Here is a 20,170-nt window from a genome sequence, read left to right on the forward strand (position 1 = left end):
ACACAGGAAAATCTGTTTATTTAAATGAAAATTTTTAGGTTTAAATTGGCCTAGAATGGCAAACCAATACAAAAAAAATCAGTGCTGCATTACAATGAAAGATTTGATCAGGTGACACTGAAAACAGTATTATTATTATTATTATTATTACTATTATTATTATTATTATTATTATTTATTGACCAGTCTATGTTTTTGTATTATGTTATTATTTGTAAACACTGACGGACATGTGATGATTCATCAATTTTGCATTGCAAGCCCCCCCCCCCCCCCAAAAAAAAAACAAAACAAAAAAAAAAAACAAGAACAACACTATTTCCTAAAGAAAGTTGTATTTGACAACAAATTAATTCTTGACTGTGCTTTCTTGGACAGCTTGGACCATGGTATGGAATTTAAAAAGCGTTAATTAATGAGCCTTCTTAGGTACCCCAAAAAGAAAAACAATCAAAAGAAAATTAAAATAAAAGAAATTAGTCATGTTGGCATTAAAGATCAAATTCCTACTCCTGGTCCATTGTGGCACCTGAGCTAACAGTGAGGTTCCTGTGGAGATTTGGGTTCTGGCTGTGTCTGTTTCTGCTTCGTACAGAGGAGAAGGATGTGTCACAGCCAGGGACTTTACACTTGTGAAGCAGTCGTAGATGGACAGTCTTGTAATGGGCTCTGAATGTGCCCTTGTTGCTGTAGACCTTTTGGCAGACATGGCACGTTATTGGAGATCCACCCCCACCACCTTGAAGCCCACCTTGTCCTCCACCACCACTGCCAAGGGTCCGCTCTCCTCCAAGCGCCAACTCCTCACCTCCAGCCCTCCCCAGGCCAATCCCATCACAGCTTTCATCGCTGTCCTGCATGGGGAGTGCTTCCCCATCCTCTCCAGCCCCTTCCCCTTCCTCAGTCCCAGCACCATCTGAGTCCCAGGAAGACTGAGCACTGCCGTTATCACAAGGTGGGTCAGAGGAGGTGCTCAGGTCCAGGACTGCCCCATCCTCCACACCTCTGCAACCTTCTAATCCCTCCATCTCTCTTAAGGGAGGTGCACTGGTACTGTCTGGTGTAGTAGACATTTTGCTCATAGGGAAGACTAGGCCCATGCGGTTGTGTCCTCGAAAGATGACAGACGTCTGGTTGGTTTGGTCTCGATGGGGAAGATCTCTATCCCGCTGGTCTTGATAGTTGTCCAGGACAACAGAGTCTCTGTCTCTACAGTGAGGCGAGTAGGCGGGGTTAGCTGTGGTGAATGAATCTTTGGTCAGCAGCTTGTGGTGTAGATTCAAATTTGCACTGTGCCTGCAAATAAACAAAGATATAAACACCTTAAAGCACCACAATAAGGTATGTTTTTGTTGCTAAGTTTTAATTTTGAAATGTTCCCTTCATTCTTAAATGTCAGAGTAAAAGAAAGGTGCAGTAATCTCTCTTACTCTACTTAATTCTGTATTTTTTTTATATATATCTGTCAGCTATATTCCACTTTTTTTTTTTTTACAACAATTGGTGCTAACAGAGCAAGTGTAAAGATCAAATAAAGAAAAAGAATACTTTGCCAGTCCTTTGTATCAAAACCCAATCAATTCAACATCTATAAGGGCAACTTTTAAAATATCTAAATATCTACTATATCTATGTATGTGTTACAATGGGTCAGACATACTGCTCATATTTTTCCTTTTTAGCACGGAGTCTGCACAAATTCCATGCAGGCATGGGAAAATGAAATTTTATTGCAGTTACATAAATACAGAACGTATTTTTTTGAGCTTGGTACATAATTAAAAAACATTAATCTGAAAGTCTACCATGAAACCCTTATTTAATTGCCAGCTGGATGTGTCCAACAGCAATACCTTATATTTTGGATATGATTATCCTTTGTTGCTCCCCACGTCAGGGAAAATTTCCATTGTTACAGCAGCAACATCTGTCACAGCAGCACTAAACATATGTATAGTAGTAATAATAATAATAATAATAATAATAATAATAATATATACAAGAATGAAGAATGACAATGAATAAATACAGTATTACTAAACAATAAACTATATACAACAGCAGCAAGTGGCTTGTAGAATAAATGTAACTGTGAAAGTGCAAGATGCCAACAGTGCAAAAAAAATGTGTTGATTTTACCATGATTTGAGATATAAACACTTCCCAATTTGGAAACTATCTAAAAGTACACTTTTAAAGTCTCAGCAATCCTAATAAATTGTATCAGACCGTAAAGAAAATATTGTGGCCTCTCACCTGTCCCGGCTCCTGCGTGAGGGGAAGGCAGCATTACAGCCATCCACGGTGCACATGTGAGTCTCTTTCAAGTGGACATTTTGGTAGTGCATCTTGACACTGTAAGAATTTTTAAAGGTCTTACTGCAGATCTCACAGTAGTGTGGAAGGTCAGTGTTGGGGTCAAGGTGAGACAACCCTGAGTCACCATAGTCATCTGCACATCTATCAGATCCTTCCCTCTCTATGTGTTGGATAGCACCCCCATTAGTCAGCCTATGTTCACCCTCATCCCATTTGAGCTCTGAGATCTTGTCAGCTACATGCAATAAATGTGTGTGCTCCCTCTCCTCCCTTTCTTCATTGCTATTGGGTTCCAGACAAAATAAGTTGTTGTCACAATGGTTCTCCATCAGCCTGCTTTCAAAAGGGGATAATGCACAGGTTTCAGTTTGTCTTGGCCCGTCATCTTTGTCCTCACTCTTGGTCATTTCTCTGTCTAAGGTTTGCTCTGACAGATGCTTTGTACCATCCGTTTTCTTTTCTTTGCCAGTGCAAGTCTCTCTTGACTCTTTCTCCTCCCCAGATTGTCTTAGGTATATATGCCTTTCTGCTTGGCTACCATCACACTCATTACTGTCCCTGCCATGCAGCGGAGCATCATCTTCAGAGCTGCTTTCCTTATCCATTTGCTCATCTTGCTCTACCATCCCCTTCTCTATCTTTATTGGCATACTTGACTTACGAGACTTTTTCTTTGGTATAGGGTCTGTCATGCAGCGTTCGGGGGCTGAGATGGGTTTGACGGGTACAGAAGAGGACAACAGAGGAAGGGAAGGTAGTGTCCCTGGGGTGTTGGCAAGCTCTGCTGGCGATACCAGGCTTCGGTAGAAAGGCAGTACTGGTTGTACTGTTTTTAAATTGGGAAAGAGAATACCACTTTGACCCATGCCAGGGAATGAGCCACTGTGGAGTTTTGATCCAGTGTCTACATGGCTCACCATGTAGCTGGACACAGATTTATGGCCTTCTGCAGAGCAAATGGGGGTGCCGTATTCATGCCTTTTCTCTCCTTGAGAAGTCTCATCAGCAGACAAGCTCCCCCGCAGATCTTTGTCACGGTTGTTTCGGTTCATGGGCATATGTAGCCGTGGGTTCGGGTTGGCACTATGGCGATTACGACTGCGCAGTGAGCTGAAAACCATGTTGCAGCCCTCGATGGTACACTTGTGCTTAATCTTCAGGTGCACTGCATTGTAGTGGATTTTTAGAGTGCCTTTATCATAGAATGTCTTCTCACAAGCATTGCAAAATACACGACCCTTCTTCAGAGAACCTCCTCCTGCACCACCTCCTGAGACCCCTCCATGGCCACTTCCATTCCTGTCAAGGGAACGAAGCTTGCCTTCAGGTGACATTGGTGTTACATCAGAGCTCACTGAGGGTGTGCATGGTGTGGAGGGTCCATCTGAGTAGTTATCACTAGTAGAGAACTCCTCAGCTTCGATCTTTGTGTTAGTGGAGAGGCTGTCTATTGGCTTGTCTCCACTTTGGTTCAGATCAGCGGTAAATGGCACAGAGCTGGAACCTAGTAGGGTAGTCTCTGAAGGATGTGAGAGAGGGAGAGGATTGTCCCTCCCTAAACTGTCCTGAACTTGATCATCATGTCTATGACTCTGCAGCTCCACTGACCCACGGCATGGCTGCTGGTGCTGGTGGTGTTGCTGGTGCTGCTGTTGCAGTGCCCCTGCTGGTGAGCCCAGATATGGGGCAGGAACAGAGCCGAGCAGCTGAAATGGCAGCATGAAGGCCATACTGTTGATGAAGTTCTCAAAGTGATGCATGCTGTTGCCAGTTATTTTATCAACTTTGGATGTAGACAGTTTGGCAGTGGTTCGAGGTGTGTTGCGTTCAATGAAAGTCCGAATATCTGAGTTGGTGCGGGTACTGGGGACCAACACTGCTTGGCCCTCTTTGTCTTGTAGAGCCATCAGCTCCACTATGGATTTGGTCTCACCAAAACGCAGGAACTGCTGCAGGGTAGCAATTTCTTCCTCGAATGTCATGATGGCCCAACGGTCCAGCACCTTCCCTGCAACATCCTGCAGGCATTACAAAAAGAAAAGGAACAGGAACAATGGTACAGGAGAGGGCAATGGTATGAAATAGATTGCAGAGGATTGGGAAAGTGAAAAAAGAGAAAGGACAGAGCAATTTCATCATCGGCTATAAAGTTGGGTTGCTCATGCATATTCACAGAGTGGATTATATGACACACCTTATAAAGCAGATTGGCAGAGCAGCTAAATATAGGAATCAGATGGAGTGTTAATACAAGCAGGCAGTGCAGATCTCAGAGAACCCTTATTACAAAGGCACACAGTGTTTCATCTCACAGGTCATTTCTCTTCATTTAAATCATGTACATTTGTTTGCTCTGCATCAGCAGAAGGAGACAGAACAGTACAAACAGACACTCAACTACATTGTTGTCAAGACATATGAACAAGCATACTACCAGACACATACATTAATATGCAGAGTCCCAAAGGTATGCAAAGATAAATACATGCACAACATGCCATACATACAAATCGTAAGGGAGGGGTGATCAGAAGGCACCTCACATTGATCTAGTGGGTCCTTTCTCCCTTTCCCCAGCAGTAATCACATGTGAGTTTGGGGGTCTTTGAAATGGATGAGCGGCCTTATGCCGTACAAGTGATTAATATTTTATCACAGAGCATGCACTGGGTGCCTGTCGAGGTTTCTGGCTCTGCTTGCACCATTAGATTGAGCTAACATAAATTAAACGCAGTCCAACTTCAATACTTGATGATCTACTAATCGAAGTGAGATCTTGAGGCTGCAGTCAGTTTGGCACTGGCTTGAGAGGAAATTTGGAGCAAAAGACATAATATTTACAAATCTACCCAGCACACTTGGGAGACCTCCCAATGCCGGTAGTACCACCACAAGAAGCAGCTTCATCAGCAGGGTATCAAGAGAGTTTGTGGCAATGGCCAGTATGTCACATCTGTGTTATCTCCTGACTTCAGCCAAGCTCTCTAGACTCCTCTTCTCCTGCCTCAACTTCCACATTCTTTTAGTCTCTCCCTTTATATATTTTCATTCAGACAGCCATGTTTTTCAGGTGTCTGACTCATACATGTCTAATGGAAGAGATACAAAGATATAAATACAGAATTAATACAGATCTTTGCTCACACTGTACATTCATAAAAGTATTTCAAAGTTTCAAGTCTATTTCTCTCTACATTTCCAACATTAGGCTAAACTTGTACCAGGGAGTGTTTCGTTCTTCTCATCAGACTCTTGAAACTAAATAAGCATTGAAGTATTTCTTTAAAGCAGCAAATTTGTCTTTTAAGCATACAATAAAGGAGGTAATTATAACAATATATAGCCCGAAAAACACACAGAAACACTGAGAGAATTTCTCCCCATTGCTCACCTGGAGCACATATCCTCGGATGTAGTCCTGCAATGTCCAGTCAAGTGCATTGAGGATCTGGATGACTTCCTCCTGCTTGAGAACAGAGAAAAGGCGGTCCAGGAGGATCTTGAGGCGGATTGGGATGGCTTGGGTGCCATACAGCATCAGGCTGCATATATCGAACACCACATTGGAGTGCACGATCTCCACCTGGCTGCTCTGGTACATATGGTGCACCTTCAGCTTGCTCAAGGCTAAAATACACATGCCAGATTAAAGTAGATTAGGGTAAATGAAACTGAACTGTCTCTCACCTGATAGAAAGAAAGAGTACTGACAAAGAAGTCTTTGTATGTGTGTGTGTGTGTGTGTGTGTGTGTGTGTGTGTGTGTGTGTGTGTGTGTGTGTGTGTGTGTGTGTGTCTGTGTGTGTGTGTGTCTGTGTGTGTGTGTGTGTGTGTGTGTGTGTGTGTGTGTGTGTGTGTGTGCAGCAATTTCAAAATATAGGAAGCAAGGACTATATCATCTTATCACCTTATCCTTGCTGAGAGATCTACTAAGCTCTAGACCATTTATTACTTCCAATTATATCACAGAGAAGAAACAAAGCTTCCATGACCATTAAAATCCTCTTTATGACAACAAGCATCTAGTTTTAGGAGAAGTATGGTCTCAACTCTGGTTCATGCTGGAACTTAAATATGATCAATATTAATATATAGCAATACAGTAGTATTCCAAATGATAGTCTTCTGTGTTTACAGTATGTAAGTGCAGTACAGAATGACACCATTGGTAGCATAGTAATCCGTGTATGGTTCACTCATTCGTTTTTCCGTTTCAAAATAAAATTAGAAAAAACAATCGTTTTGTTTTTTGTTTTTTCGTTTAAAAATGAAATTTGAAAAATGAAAAATATAGAATTAAAAATACGCTGCGTTTTTACCAATTTTAAAGTTTAAATGACAAAAAAGAGCATTTTTCCATTTGGAAGATCCCGGGTGAACCGGAAATCAGAGTCAGAACTCATGGCGACTTCACTTGACTTCTCTGTCCCAAACTCTGCACCACTTATTCTGAAAACAGCAAAGACATGTTTGTCTTATTTAGAAATCATTATCTCAGTGTGAACAAAATGATGGTTAGGAGGGAGGACTGAACATGTTGTTACTGTTTTCTGAGTGACTAGTTTTGATAATGTGGTCTCAGTTTGTTCTGATGTATTTTATCCAGCTAATGTTCTGCTGCCTGTTGTTCAGATGTATTTTATCAGATCCAGCTGATGTTCTACTGTGTGTTGTTCTGATGTTCTGCTGCTGAGGTTCTGAGTGTTTCTGAGAACAAACCCAAGTTAAACCCGAAGCTCTGCTCTGGATCTGTTCCATTGAACTCAGACTAACACAGCGGTGGACATGCTTCTATGTAGTGGGTTTTCTTGGTGAGACAATAATTAGTTTTCTGACTCGTTATTAACCAGCTAGCCTGTGTTAAGTTGTGACTATCTCCAGTTAATGTGGGCATGTTTTCTAAACAATTACCAGATGTAAAACAGCTGTCAGAATGACAAAGATCTCTGTGGATGAAGCGGGATGTTTATAGGACAGATCGGTGATACGAGTCAGACTGTGGTCTCTAATTTTATCTCTGGATTTCATCGTGTCCTCTCACTGTTCATAAAAATACATATTTTTGATTCAACCAGCACATTTCTTTTTACTGTCTGTAGGTGATATTTACATGGATAAAGACTTTATTAAGTAGTGATGCCGACGTTTTTCGGCAAGGTGCTTGTGTCAAGTGGAATGTTTATAACATATGTTCCTAGGTGGACCGATTAGAGTGTGACACTCGCCAGGTCAAAGATTGACTGCAGTAGCATATGTTTGCCTATGCGCAATGTTGAATAAAGTTCACTGAGAAACGATATCGTCCACTGTTTAATATGGAGTAAACAGAACAAAGTGAAACAGTCTTCTTTATCTGGTATCGTAATTTCACGTAAATCCAGGTCTGATCGTGACGAATCTGCGGATGAAACATCTGGAGACGGAAACTATCACCAGTTAACCTGATCATTAGTTAAACCGGAACAGCGGCACCAATAGATGGCCAATATCCCGTCATAAACTTTTGTCCGTATGTCGGACCTGACTGTCAAACACACAGAAGTAAAACATAACAATCTACAGTTAATAAAGTATGACACTGAAAATAACATCTGTGGTTAACAGAGCAAATTACAGCTCTCTCCAAATCAGCAGCGGACACATGACTGCGTCTTAAATTGTTTTCCATGCAGAGCCTCCTGACACTCATTAGCTATAGACTCCATAATATAATATAATATAATATAATATAATATAATATAATATAATATAATATAATATAATATAATATAATATAATTTTAAACTCTATAATATAGAACAATGTGGAGCTCCATGATTTCTACGTGGGTTTTCCACTTTAAAAGAGAATGAAATTGGAAAAGCCATTCTTGATGTGTTCATGATCCAGACCATCTCTAAACTATTCTTCCACGGCGACTTGCGGTGTTGCAACAAATTAAAAAGAGCCATATTTTGTATTTCGGGTTAAAAAGCTAGAGCAAAAACCCAACACTGTGGTTTTTTCATTAGTTAAATAATACATTTCTACATTTAGGTTTTAAAAACTGAAAAACAAAAAAAAATAGCGTGGTTTATTGGTTTTTTTTAGATTTTATTTTGAAATGGAAAAACGAATGAGCGAACCATATACGGATTCATAGTGACAGAATTGTGGTTTTAAATGCTTCATGGATCTATTTAAAATCTTGGTTCATTCATATTCCAAAACAAATTCTGTTTCTCTCCAAAATAATTTCTGGACTGTATTCAAGCATATAGGTTACATTTTATCTGTCCATCTTTTGAGATTTCAATCACAATACAATGGAGGTGAATGTGGTGGTCACAGTACTAGAGGATTTAAATAGTAACATCTGGAAGTGTAGAATCTGAAGACCTCAGACTTTACTTTAATATTCACTACAACGGAACCTTTTGACAAAAAAGAGAGGAATAAAGATGTCAGACCATGTTATTCTGATGTAATGACTATGTCTGGTTCTACAAAAACAGGGCAAAACTCTTAGCTCAGAAATTATAAATGCTCATAACTGTGTAATAAGAATAACACAATAAGGCAGCCTATTAAAACACAAAAAGCTAATTGAATAGCAACATTTATTTATGCAAAATGTAATACTGTTTCCCAGTTGAAGGCCTTGCTTAGGGTGAGAGTTGGGACTTTATTGCCAGCACATGAGACATTTTTGTGATTTTCAAAACAATAAGTTTGTTCCACCTCTGAAACATGTAAATTGTGTGGTCATTCTGGATAACCCACAAAACATATTGTCAATGCCTTTCTAGAAAAAGTTTATGAAGTTGTTACACTGATAAAATAGTCCAAAGAAAAACTGGACAATGCACTGTGTTCTCTTTATGAAGTCAGTATAGAGTGTATTCTCTATATTGAGGTTACCACAAATTAACTTAAATTCTCCTCTAATGCATTTAAACACAGGCAGGAATTTAAGAGATGAAACCTTGAACTCTTACCATGTGCTACCCAGCCATGCTTGCAGTTTTCACACTGCCTCCTCTTCAGCTTCCCCGGCTTGAAGCTGTCACAGTTACAATTCACCAAAGTGCAGCAGATAGCCTATTAAAAATAAATAAATAAACACACAGGATGTAAAAATATAATTTGCAAATTTATTCCTAAATTTTTAAAACCATACAAGTTAAACAATCAGGTTCGGAGCCTCAGAGGATGGAAACAGAATCCAACGGATCTTCTGCTCAGTTCCAGTAGGATTCATCCATCCTTCTTTATCTGTCTACAGATAAAGAAGCACACACCACATTAATTTGGATTTGCTCACTTTTAACTAGGTGATTATTGCCTGAAATTTGCTCTTAGTTTCTTCAAATTCTTTAAAGTTAAACCACAACAAATATGTCTTCAGTATTTTCTTGTGAGTGCACTATTATGAATCCAGTAGTTGCTGTTTGTATGGCTGCATCATTTTCCATGTATTTTAAATATTGCAGATGTCTTGCACAGTTTGTTTACATTTTTACCAAATTTCTTCCAGGGATATTTGATATTGTTGGTAACATCTTGAGTCAAGTCTGAGCCACTAGCCCAGCATAAAAATGAAACAAGCTTCTATTTGGGGGAAAGCATTTCTTCCAAGTTTCTGACATCAAAGATTTGACATTATTAATGCTATGGCATTTTCATATTTCGTATAATTCTGAAGAACTACTATTTGGAAGGGGCCACATTTCCATACATTCAGGAATGAAAGATAAAAACACTGATAGTGAACATGCATTCTAATCTCATCCTTGTCTTACTGTGCAGTCAAGATAACTTTTCAGACGTGTGCATACATAATGAACATGATGAGGTAATTTTGCTGTCCTTTTGTGTATCACTTGCTTTGCACTATGAGCACACTGTTTGCACAGGTGTGTGTTTGTCTCAAACTCATCTCAATCAATCACATAAACACACACAGGTCAGAGGACTTTATGTTTTAAGTCATATACTTATGGGTTCTGTACTTTCAGGAAAAAGGTACAGAAAAGCAGATCAACAAATAGAGTCAACGTGAGGAGTGAATAACAGCAATGAGCCAAGATTTCAGAATAGCTTCTAACTTAGCACCATTGGAGAGGCTTCCAGCACACAAATACACTAAAATGACTCCACTTCCACTTCTCTCCACCTTTGCACAACAAAAAACCCAGAATCATTTATACACTAGGAAGGGAAGGAAAGCATCATTAGATTTATGATCAAAGCCACTGTTGTTAGTGGTACATGCTGAAAACCTTGGGGTGACTGCGTAATGCCACCTCTCTCCCTCTGCATCTATAATGCATGATCAGTATGGTTTTAGTATACATGAACAGCATACTTAGCTCCTTGCTGGAGCTCACTTACTCTCCACAGGCGGCAAAGGTGGAAAAGTGTGGGTGGATAGGTAGGGAGCCTCTTCCTCATTTAGTCAGTGACTTGGTTCTGTGCTTGAGGCTGAGCTTGTTCTTGAAATCTGGGATCACATTATTTCACCTTAAAGTAACCTCTCATTACGATAAATAAACAGACCTGAGATAAATGTGGCAGCAGCTACCTGGCCTTGAAACACAGCATGGTAGCTCTGGCTTTTATGTCCCATGAAATCCGTTTGCTTTACTTTTCTCGCTATAGCCCATTTTATCTCCTGCTTGACCAGCTTAGCCTCATCAAGACAGTGGTGAGGTGTAAAAACCCCATTGCTCATCTATCAGTAAAGTAATCACATCATGACAGTGCACCACAACCTGACACAGTGTAATTAGTGTAATCCCATCCCACTGTCAGTGCACACACTTCCTGCTGTTGCCCATCTTAATATAGATCTCAGTCAGATGCTCCACTTGCTCTCACACACACATTCCAATGCAGATTGTGCACACATCACGTATCTTTATTAATGATTAATACACACACACACACACACACACACACACACACACACACACACACACACGTCTTTTTTCTGTGCTGTTGTCACAACAAAGTCCCAGCTGTTCGGATGCATCAGTGAAGTCAATGATATGAAGAGTAATTGCACGAAATGATGCAGCTCCACTACCACGATGCCACTTTTCTCATATCACTGATGTATCACAGTATAGCCACACATCAACCCTACCACCCCCATGACATTTACACATACCTTGAACACATTACACTTAGTAGTACATTTTGTTGAATAAATCACACAAGACAAAATGAATGCAGAAGATCTTGAAATAAAACATAAAACATGACAACATGATACTTTTGTTAGAAATGGTAAAACAACAGCAACACACAATTCTGAAATTATTTTTATGTTGTTCCAATAATGATTAGCATTTTTCTTAATCTCAATAATCATTGCACTTGGGAAAAATGATTCTTCTACCCACATAATTAAAGGCACCAGACTCGCGCAAGAACATTTTTATTAACTCATGGCCTCTGAGAACTGAGTATTCACGATTAACCTCGAAAGACAGAAAAACTACAACAAAAAAGAAGCAGCTTTTTTTCAGTTTTCCACCACAGCTTGAGCCCTGTACAATAACACCTAAGTCATGTGATGACACCTAAACTCTGCTGATGAACACTTCATGATGCAGTTAAAAGCCCTAGAATTAACTAGTAAGCAATGAAGTACATGAAGTACAAGTGTAACCCTCTCTCTCTGTCTCTCTCTCTCTGTCTCTCTCTCTCTCTCTCTGTGTGTGTGTGTACATGTGCTAAAGAGCAAACATAATTTTTAAAATAAATTTGTTCTATGAAGCACATAATGTTACAAGCACGTTCATGAACGTCACAGAAAAAATGCATTTTGTAAGTAACTGCATCTGCTCTCTTATACTACCTAATACTAATGCTCCTACTATATACTCACATAGATTTTATCTCCTGGATTGCCTTCTCTGTACTTTCTTTATGTATATGAAATTGTAGGACACTTTTGTAAATTCTCACCGTTTTTTAAAAATGGAAAATCATATTCAGTCTTGATTTGTATGCCTTGGTTATGCCAACAATCCTCAATTCCTCAATGTCTGTCTTAACTTGTTTGAGAAACTGCACACAAGTCAGGTGTGTAGGATGGATGTATGGAGGTGGGAGATTAAAAAGAGACAAGGTGAAATTAAGAAAAAACAGAAGTGTGAGGTGTGGTGAAGCGAAGACAGGGATACCATAAAGACAGTGTCCATATTCTATGATGTTCCATTCCTGAGTGGAATAACAGACACTCTGAGGGGCTGGTAGGTGTGTATGACATACCATTTCTAAGTGAAAACACAGAAAGCAATGAAATTAAAAGACACTAGTGATGTTAGTTAGGTTTTACTGTTTACTTTGCATTATTCTATAGTAAATTAAAATATTATGATGATGAACTGTTTAATTAAAATCTTTTAAAATTCAAACTCAGCTGTTTCCTGGGTTTCACGAAGTTATCAAAATAGTTTTGTTTCACATTGTTGTATGCTATTGAACAATGTAAAGAGTGAAATTTACATTACAGCTTTAAAAACAGTGTTTGTGCTGAACATTAGAAATATTTTGCACGGACCAATATAAAATCTATACAAAATATAGTATATATTGTAAAACAGACGCAGAAATAAAAAAAAATAAAAGCTATGTTCTGTCTGAGTGGAGTGGAATGTCTTCTCCAACCACAATATATTTATGTGTACACACACATACACACACGCGCATGCACACACACACACACATGCATGCACGCACGCACAAAACAAATAAGAAAATATTGTCTTTGCTGGTTCTTGAAATGAAGTCCCTCGATATGTCCTGAAAGGCAATCGGCAAAAAAACAAGTTTTCCTGACAGGAAACATAAGTGATCACAAATTGCGTGGCATAGATATTATTATTAATACCATTTGTAATGCACCCATAAGGCAGAGAGCTCTGCTAGAAGTTATTTTTAGTTATTTTTACACCTTGTGAGAAATTATATTGAACTTACTGTTTATGATTCAATCTCTTTCTTTATAATATTTTGTAAGTCACTGTTAACACAAGGCACTGGCTTCCTCCCACAATCCAAGAACATACGGAGGTTAACTAGTGACTCTAAATTGTCCGTAGGAGTGCACATGAGTGTGATTGTCTCTATATGTAGCCCTGTGATAGACCAGTGACCTGTCCAGGGTGTCCCCTGCCTTCACCCTAAGTCAGGTGGGATAGACCCCTACTCCCCCGTGACCCTAATGAGGATTAAGCGGTGTATAGATAATGGATGGAAGGAAAATTAATGCAAGTTGTGTGGCTCGATTACAAACTAAACAAAGACAAAGTGCTTATAGAATTTTACTTTTACACAAATACATAAAAAATAAAAATCAGTGGATGCAGCTTTTTACTTGGGCATCATATATAAAGCTGTAATTAGTTGTCACTAATGTAGTTATCAACTATTAATAAATGGCTTACTAATAGTCAATAGATTAGTTGTACTAGATAAATAAGAAAACTGATTTTAAAAATCCTGTTGGCACTGACATCCAAAAAATGCTCCAGATTAATGGTTTATAATTGTTTATTAACTGATTTCTTAACTATTATCATAAAATAGTTGACTGTTTATAAAGAGTGCTTTGGTAAAAGTTTAGCACATCTCTTGATAGATCAATTAATCAAACTGTCATCAACAAATAGTCAAAATGACAGATTTTTAAAAAAACAATACTGATTCTTCTGTAACAATAGAACAATCTGCTGTTTTACCAGTCTTATATCATTTTAATGTCTATATGCTGGATTATGAATTTTTACCCATATGAATGATCGGGAATTTTTTATCAAACACAGAAAGTGTTCCAAAAAGTAATTGTAGGCTCTGTAAACATATGATGGACATTTTGTCTTTTTATGGCTTGAAAATGACAAAAGAATTAACAAATTCATTGTTAAAACAATCAACAAATCATTCAACAATAAAATAAAAAAATTCATGAAGGTAAGTGCGAGCAAACTTGTTTGAAATATTTATAGAAAACTGCTTTAAGTTACAAAGTACCAAATTTAGATTTTCAGATTTCAAATGAAATAGAGAACAACTGTTGAATGATACAAACAATTTAATGTATTGAGTAGAGTGTTAAAAATAATAATTTAATCTGTGTGTGTGTGTGTGTGTGTGTGTGTGTGTGTGTGTGTAAGCGTGTGCGTGCACAAAAGTGTACATGTGCAACACAAACAACGAACACAGTCTCATGAATAAATCATGCCTTGGACCAATTGTGTGGACAGCAAGGTAGTAAAATGTTTATGGATGGCAAGTGTTAGTTAAAGCGAGGTTACGATTCATGAGTTGCTCAGCATGCATCCTCATCCTGTCTTAGCTTATGATTTACTCTTACTGCACAAAGACAGAGGAACAATCTCACATATGGCAGCAGAACAAGATCACCCATTTGTCATATTCTCTAGAATAATTACAAGGTTTACATAGAATATTTAACTTCTTATACACAAACCCTCAGCTGCAAAGGCATTCTATGTTCACAACTACTGTCTTTAAAGTAAACTGCATAACAGTGGTGACTTTTAAAATTCTTTTTAATAATAAAAATAGTAATAGTAAAAAGAATAAGAATAAGAATAATAAACCCTGCATGTTCCTTTAACAGCAGGTTGGTCCTTAAAAGGAGAAGGAAAAACCAGGAAAAGCATGTGCGAGTCATGTACTAACAGGCTGTGTTTGAGCCTATTAGGAGTCTATACACCCCAATGACAGTGTGTAAAACTCATTATTTCAAACTCATTCAGCAGTCAATCACAAGTAAGCACAAACACATACATACACTACATGTTTTACCACTAAAACACATGAAAGATAGCACAGCGTTACCTGAAGATCCATGAGAAAATGGTTGGCTTCTTAAAGGAAAAATCTTAGAAGACAAAGAGATGAGCTTGTGGTGGGGGGAAAAAGGAAGTGAGCCAAAGTTTGGTTGGCTTCCTGGTGTATGTGGCTCTCTGTTAGGAAGTCGCCAGGAGTGTTTGGCTCAGACAGGGAGCGAATGAGGGGACCATGTTAGTACACTGAGTCTGAGAGAGTTTGGCTTCCAGCTATGCTCTGATTAATATCAGATCTCCCTCTCTCCTTGCCTGCCTCTTGACAATCTTCTCACATCTGGCTGACAAATCCTCAAAAGCCGTGTGGTGGCAGTGCAGAGCAGGCACAAGGGGTAGCTGCTCTGTGTGTGTGAGTGGAGTTTGGTGTTAAGGGGGTAGGTTGGGGCCAGGAGGGGCGGATCACAGCTCAAGGAGACGCTGAAGGGGGTAAAACGCTGAAGCAAATACGCACACACACACACACACACACACACACACACCCTACATCGGCTCATGGATGGACCATCATGAACCTAATGAAGCTGATGAAGCTTGCAGGCTACAGTTGCCACCCCCACCAATAGACACACACACACACACACACACACACACACACACACACACACACACTGTGTTTTCCTATCATTGTGGGGATCTACCATTGACTCCCATTCATATCTAACCCCTAACCCTAACTTTAACCCAGACCAAAACAATGCCTAACCCTAAAGAAACGTTTTTCAGTAACAACAACATGGCCAAGAAAACACTGTTTCCATTTGTGGGGACCCAAATGAGGTCCCCACAAATGACATGTTTTTTGGTTTTCCTATAGTTGTGGGGACATTTGGTCCCCACAAGTATAGCCAGAACCTGGGTGCACCTACATACACACACACACCTACACACACACACACACACACCAAAAAAATCTAAATAATTTTAATCAGGGGTCATAAAATGTGTGTAAAAGAAAAAATGAATTATGGCAGAGCTTGTTCGAAGAAGTTTTTAATTCTTTCGGATTTTGTAAAATAAAAATATAAAGATCAGATCAAACACTGCTCTGAGATGGTTATATCCAGCTTCTTTGCAATAACAATATCAACAACTAATGCACTTTACATACCTGAAAGTATAATAAAAATCCATCAGTGCATTTTTAGAGTCTGCTATTTTATCTCAAAGCCTAAAAGCGTGTCTAAGATTTATGTTAATGTATTTCAAAATATGGTATAACAAATACATTTTTTTCAATTAGCTGAAATATAAAAAAATGAAAATACACTTTACAGAACAGATAGCATAAATTTTTTTCATTAAATGCATGTTCCAAATATTATTTTGCAACTCAAAGTGCAGCCTGTGTGGGGACACTGCTCCATTCTGATGTGCACTAATCTAACAAGGATATATATCACAATTGTTTCTCATTCAACACACACACACACACACACACACACACACACACACACACACACACACACACACACACACACACACACACACACACACACAGGAGTGGAGAGAGTGTTTGCTACCGACACCACCACCATAAAGACAGCTCAGCTAATTGCTACATTATGGCTGTAACAAAACATTAGGCTGCTCTTAAATTACATTTCAATAGACTGGGGCTAGTGGCCAGTAGGCTGTGCTGCTGTGGTTCCCAAGCTACAGACAGGCTTTGAGACGGGTGGATGGAGAACAGGAACAGGTAAGGGCTAGCTCTGTGTTCCCTGATCATTTGAATGAGACTTTATTTCTTTCAAGAGCTTATTGTCTTTAAGATAAGCGTGGAACTGATAACATATACCTGAACATGACACAATGAATCTTCAATTAATAGAATACAACACAATAATTCAAAAGACATGAAAAATTAAAATGCAGAATGCAGTTTAAGAGGATGTAACACTGTCAAGAACAATAGAAGTGAATCATATTTTACAACATAGCCTGACTTGTCTGAACTCTTATCGTTCATGTGGAGTTGTCTCTGGATTCTTGGAAGACACACTGATTTGAGCAAGGACACTCATTTTGACATCTTCATCAGTCACATGAAGATTTCAAAAGTTGAAGGCAAGTCTAAGTAACAGACTTGTTTTTCAAGAAAACTTTACAAAAAATGTCCACTACGAAAAGCTGGAATCAAATGTCTTCTGAATCATGTTCTCATATACAGCCATGGCCATAAGTTTGGACACAGCATGACTTACTATGTCTGTTTTGATGTCTATTACAGAACATAACTATTTTTTGACAGCACCAGTTTAATTAGTCAACAAATCAACAAGGGATATAATATTATCAATAAATTCCAACAATTGGAACAACTTTGTTCCCAAAACATAATATTAGAAGAAAATAACAAAAAAATGCAGTACTTTCACAACCGAATTTGGTAAGAATAAGAAAATGACACCAAACTCTTTTGATGTTTTTTTTAAAATATGAAACTTAATATAGTTCTCAGGAGTTGTGTACTGTATTGTAAGTGACAATTTTGTGGTATTTTCTAAGATTCACAAGCGTCATGGTACTTGTGTCCAAACTTATGGCCATGGCTGTAGTTCTGAAATTTAAATTCAAATGCAACCAAATTTAGATTGTTTGATTTAGACATAGTTTTCGTGAAGCTGCTTGTCTTTGTAGAACAGTCAGCATGGGAGAAGGTATTATAAAGAATTTAAACACAGATACCTGCATTTTGATGCCACTGTCACAAATTTTCCAGCGACACCCAGTCTTGTAGATTACTGTTTAACTTGTAACAACTAATTCTGAAGAAAGTACAGATAAATATAAATGCGCTAATCGGCATGTCTCTCCTTATGACTTTTCGCACATAACTCCAAAATGTGCAGGTATACATGCATAAAACATCTATTTTTCTTCTATTCTGCACACAGAAATTAGTTCCGCCTGTCACTCCAGTCTACATAAACTCTGTCCAGCTCATCTCTGTGAAACATATCCTGATCATGTGTGCAGGCGGTGAGTGTGAAAAGAGCACACAGAGAAGAGCAATGAAAATTCGTCTCTCTTACCTCAGCCATTGTCATTCAGTCGAACGTTTCCAAGGATACTGTGGAGATTGCCATTCCCTATAAGTCCCACAAAACAACTGCCTCCAACTCTCCTGTCCGCACAAGTACTAATGCAAAAGAGCCATCACACCCAGCAGCGTCTCCTCCAAGAACAGACACACCGCTCTCTCTCTTCTCACGCACATACACACTGAGCCACCAACACTCACTCCACAAAAAGAGAAAAAGTAGAGTGCTTTTACACTCATTGCACACACACATGCACACACACACACACACACACACACACACACACACACACACACACAGACACACACAATCGCCTCTTCTGCTTCCTCTTCTCTAATGTTGCTGTGGCCTGGCTCCAAACTACTCAAGATGTTCAGTACACATATGTCTAAGTTTGTATGTTGAAACTGGGCACAGGGGATTGGAATGAGATCCTCCCACTCGGCATTCTCACCTCAGGAGCTGCCTGCTCCCTCCCTAGCCGGTACATACACACTCACATGCACGCATAGAGGTGTTCATGTCCTTTCATGCATTCACACACACACACACACACACACACACACACACACACACACACACACACACACACACACACACACACACACACACACACACACACATCTACCCCCTCAGAGTCACAGGGCAGTCCCCTCACAGCTGGCTGGAAGAGGGCATGACACTCATCTTTCACAGAGATTTGATCAAAAGGAATCACAAAGGCTGGAGGCTCTCCTAATGCAGTCAGGGAAGACTCGCCCTTTTTTGCCCTCTCTCTCTCTCCTTCTGAGTAATGCCCTAAATCAACGCTGCCCCTCTCGGTGCATACAGCCCTGTGTGTGTGTCTGGATTCACCTCAACACAGGTCTGTGAACAGCCTCCATAACAAGTTATGCCTTGTGCCGTCAGGAATGTGTCTGTGTTGAGTGTTTCTGACCAAGAAAAGGACTTCAAACACAACAAAAACTGAATCTGTGTTATCTTTACGAGTCGGTTGTCCTTTGGACTGATATCAAACCTTATTTGCCCACAGCGGACCATATAAAATAATAATAATAATTAAAAAAACATAAAAAGCTGTCACTGAGAGCCACCTGGAGTAAGAAAATATAAAGTACTGTTTAAGTAAAAATTAGGTTAAATAAATTTACAAATGCTGGTGTTAAACTTTTACAGTAACCACAGCAACAAATCAGGAATGTGCTTGGCAGGCAGTGAAGAATTTTTGATAAGTCTACAGAGAAAGAATACAGGAAATAGTAACGGCAGATTCTTTATTCATTACACTCTGCTTCCTATTAAATCTATAATAAACTACAAAGGTTATATGTCACATTTATTTTATGTTATGGAAATGAGCAATGGTAAATGTTCACATTATTGGGAAATGCAAGATGTTGGTGTGATTGTGGAGTTGGCTATGTGAGGTTTAAAAATGTAGATAGTAGCAGTTGTCCAATCATGTTGGGGTTAATTTCTTTGAACAATGGAATTCTGGCTGATGTGAAACATTCAAGCTAAACTCAGATCTATTGCAGATTCCTGAAAAATCACTTTATTGATATTAGATTATTTTCATAATGTATTATTTTTATTTCTTCATTTATTGTTTGGTAATTGTTTTCTAAAGCCTGTTTTCTAAAGCCAAACGTAACATCATCTGGCCAAAAGTCCAAAACACTGAGCTAAGAAGTGTATCAGACTGAGAAGGCTTTGCCTGACAATGACTTAAAAAATTTGCATTTTTTTAAAATATCCAATTCATATTACGTTAATCATTTCAGCTTTAAATTTTTCTCATTCGTAACCACAAATTGAATGTTGACAAGGACACATTTCAGAACTACTAGCTGTAAATTGCCAAAAATGAGAAAGGGGATTTTAAAGTGTTGACAGGGTAAAACAAGGTGCTCAGTTGCAGGAAAATCAACAAATGATGTATGCC

General features: G+C 38.9%; 1 protein-coding gene across 3 annotated transcripts; it reads right to left on the reverse strand.

Moving 5' to 3' along the window:
• Positions 1-287: 287 nt before the first annotated feature.
• bnc1 (basonuclin 1) lies at positions 288-18,693 on the reverse strand. 3 transcript variants are annotated; one of them, XM_022221053.2, is made up of 5 exons: positions 18,217-18,690; positions 9,296-9,398; positions 5,711-5,946; positions 2,257-4,337; positions 288-1,296 (listed from the first exon to the last, which is right to left on the reverse strand). In XM_022221053.2, exons 1-5 carry the CDS (start codon positions 18,229-18,231, stop codon positions 507-509), a joined length of 3,225 nt encoding a protein of 1,074 aa, XP_022076745.1. In that variant the 5' UTR covers positions 18,232-18,690; the 3' UTR covers positions 288-506. The 3 variants fall into 3 exon arrangements, with proteins under 3 accessions (XP_022076745.1, XP_051797851.1, XP_051797860.1); XM_051941891.1 differs by lacking the exon at positions 18,217-18,690 and adding an exon at positions 15,177-15,652; XM_051941900.1 differs by having other exon boundaries at positions 1,178-4,337; positions 18,217-18,693.
• Positions 18,694-20,170: the final 1,477 nt, after the last annotated feature.

Source organism: Acanthochromis polyacanthus, chromosome 2 (assembly GCF_021347895.1).
Source record: "Acanthochromis polyacanthus isolate Apoly-LR-REF ecotype Palm Island chromosome 2, KAUST_Apoly_ChrSc, whole genome shotgun sequence".
Taxonomy (NCBI): Eukaryota; Metazoa; Chordata; class Actinopteri; family Pomacentridae; genus Acanthochromis; species Acanthochromis polyacanthus.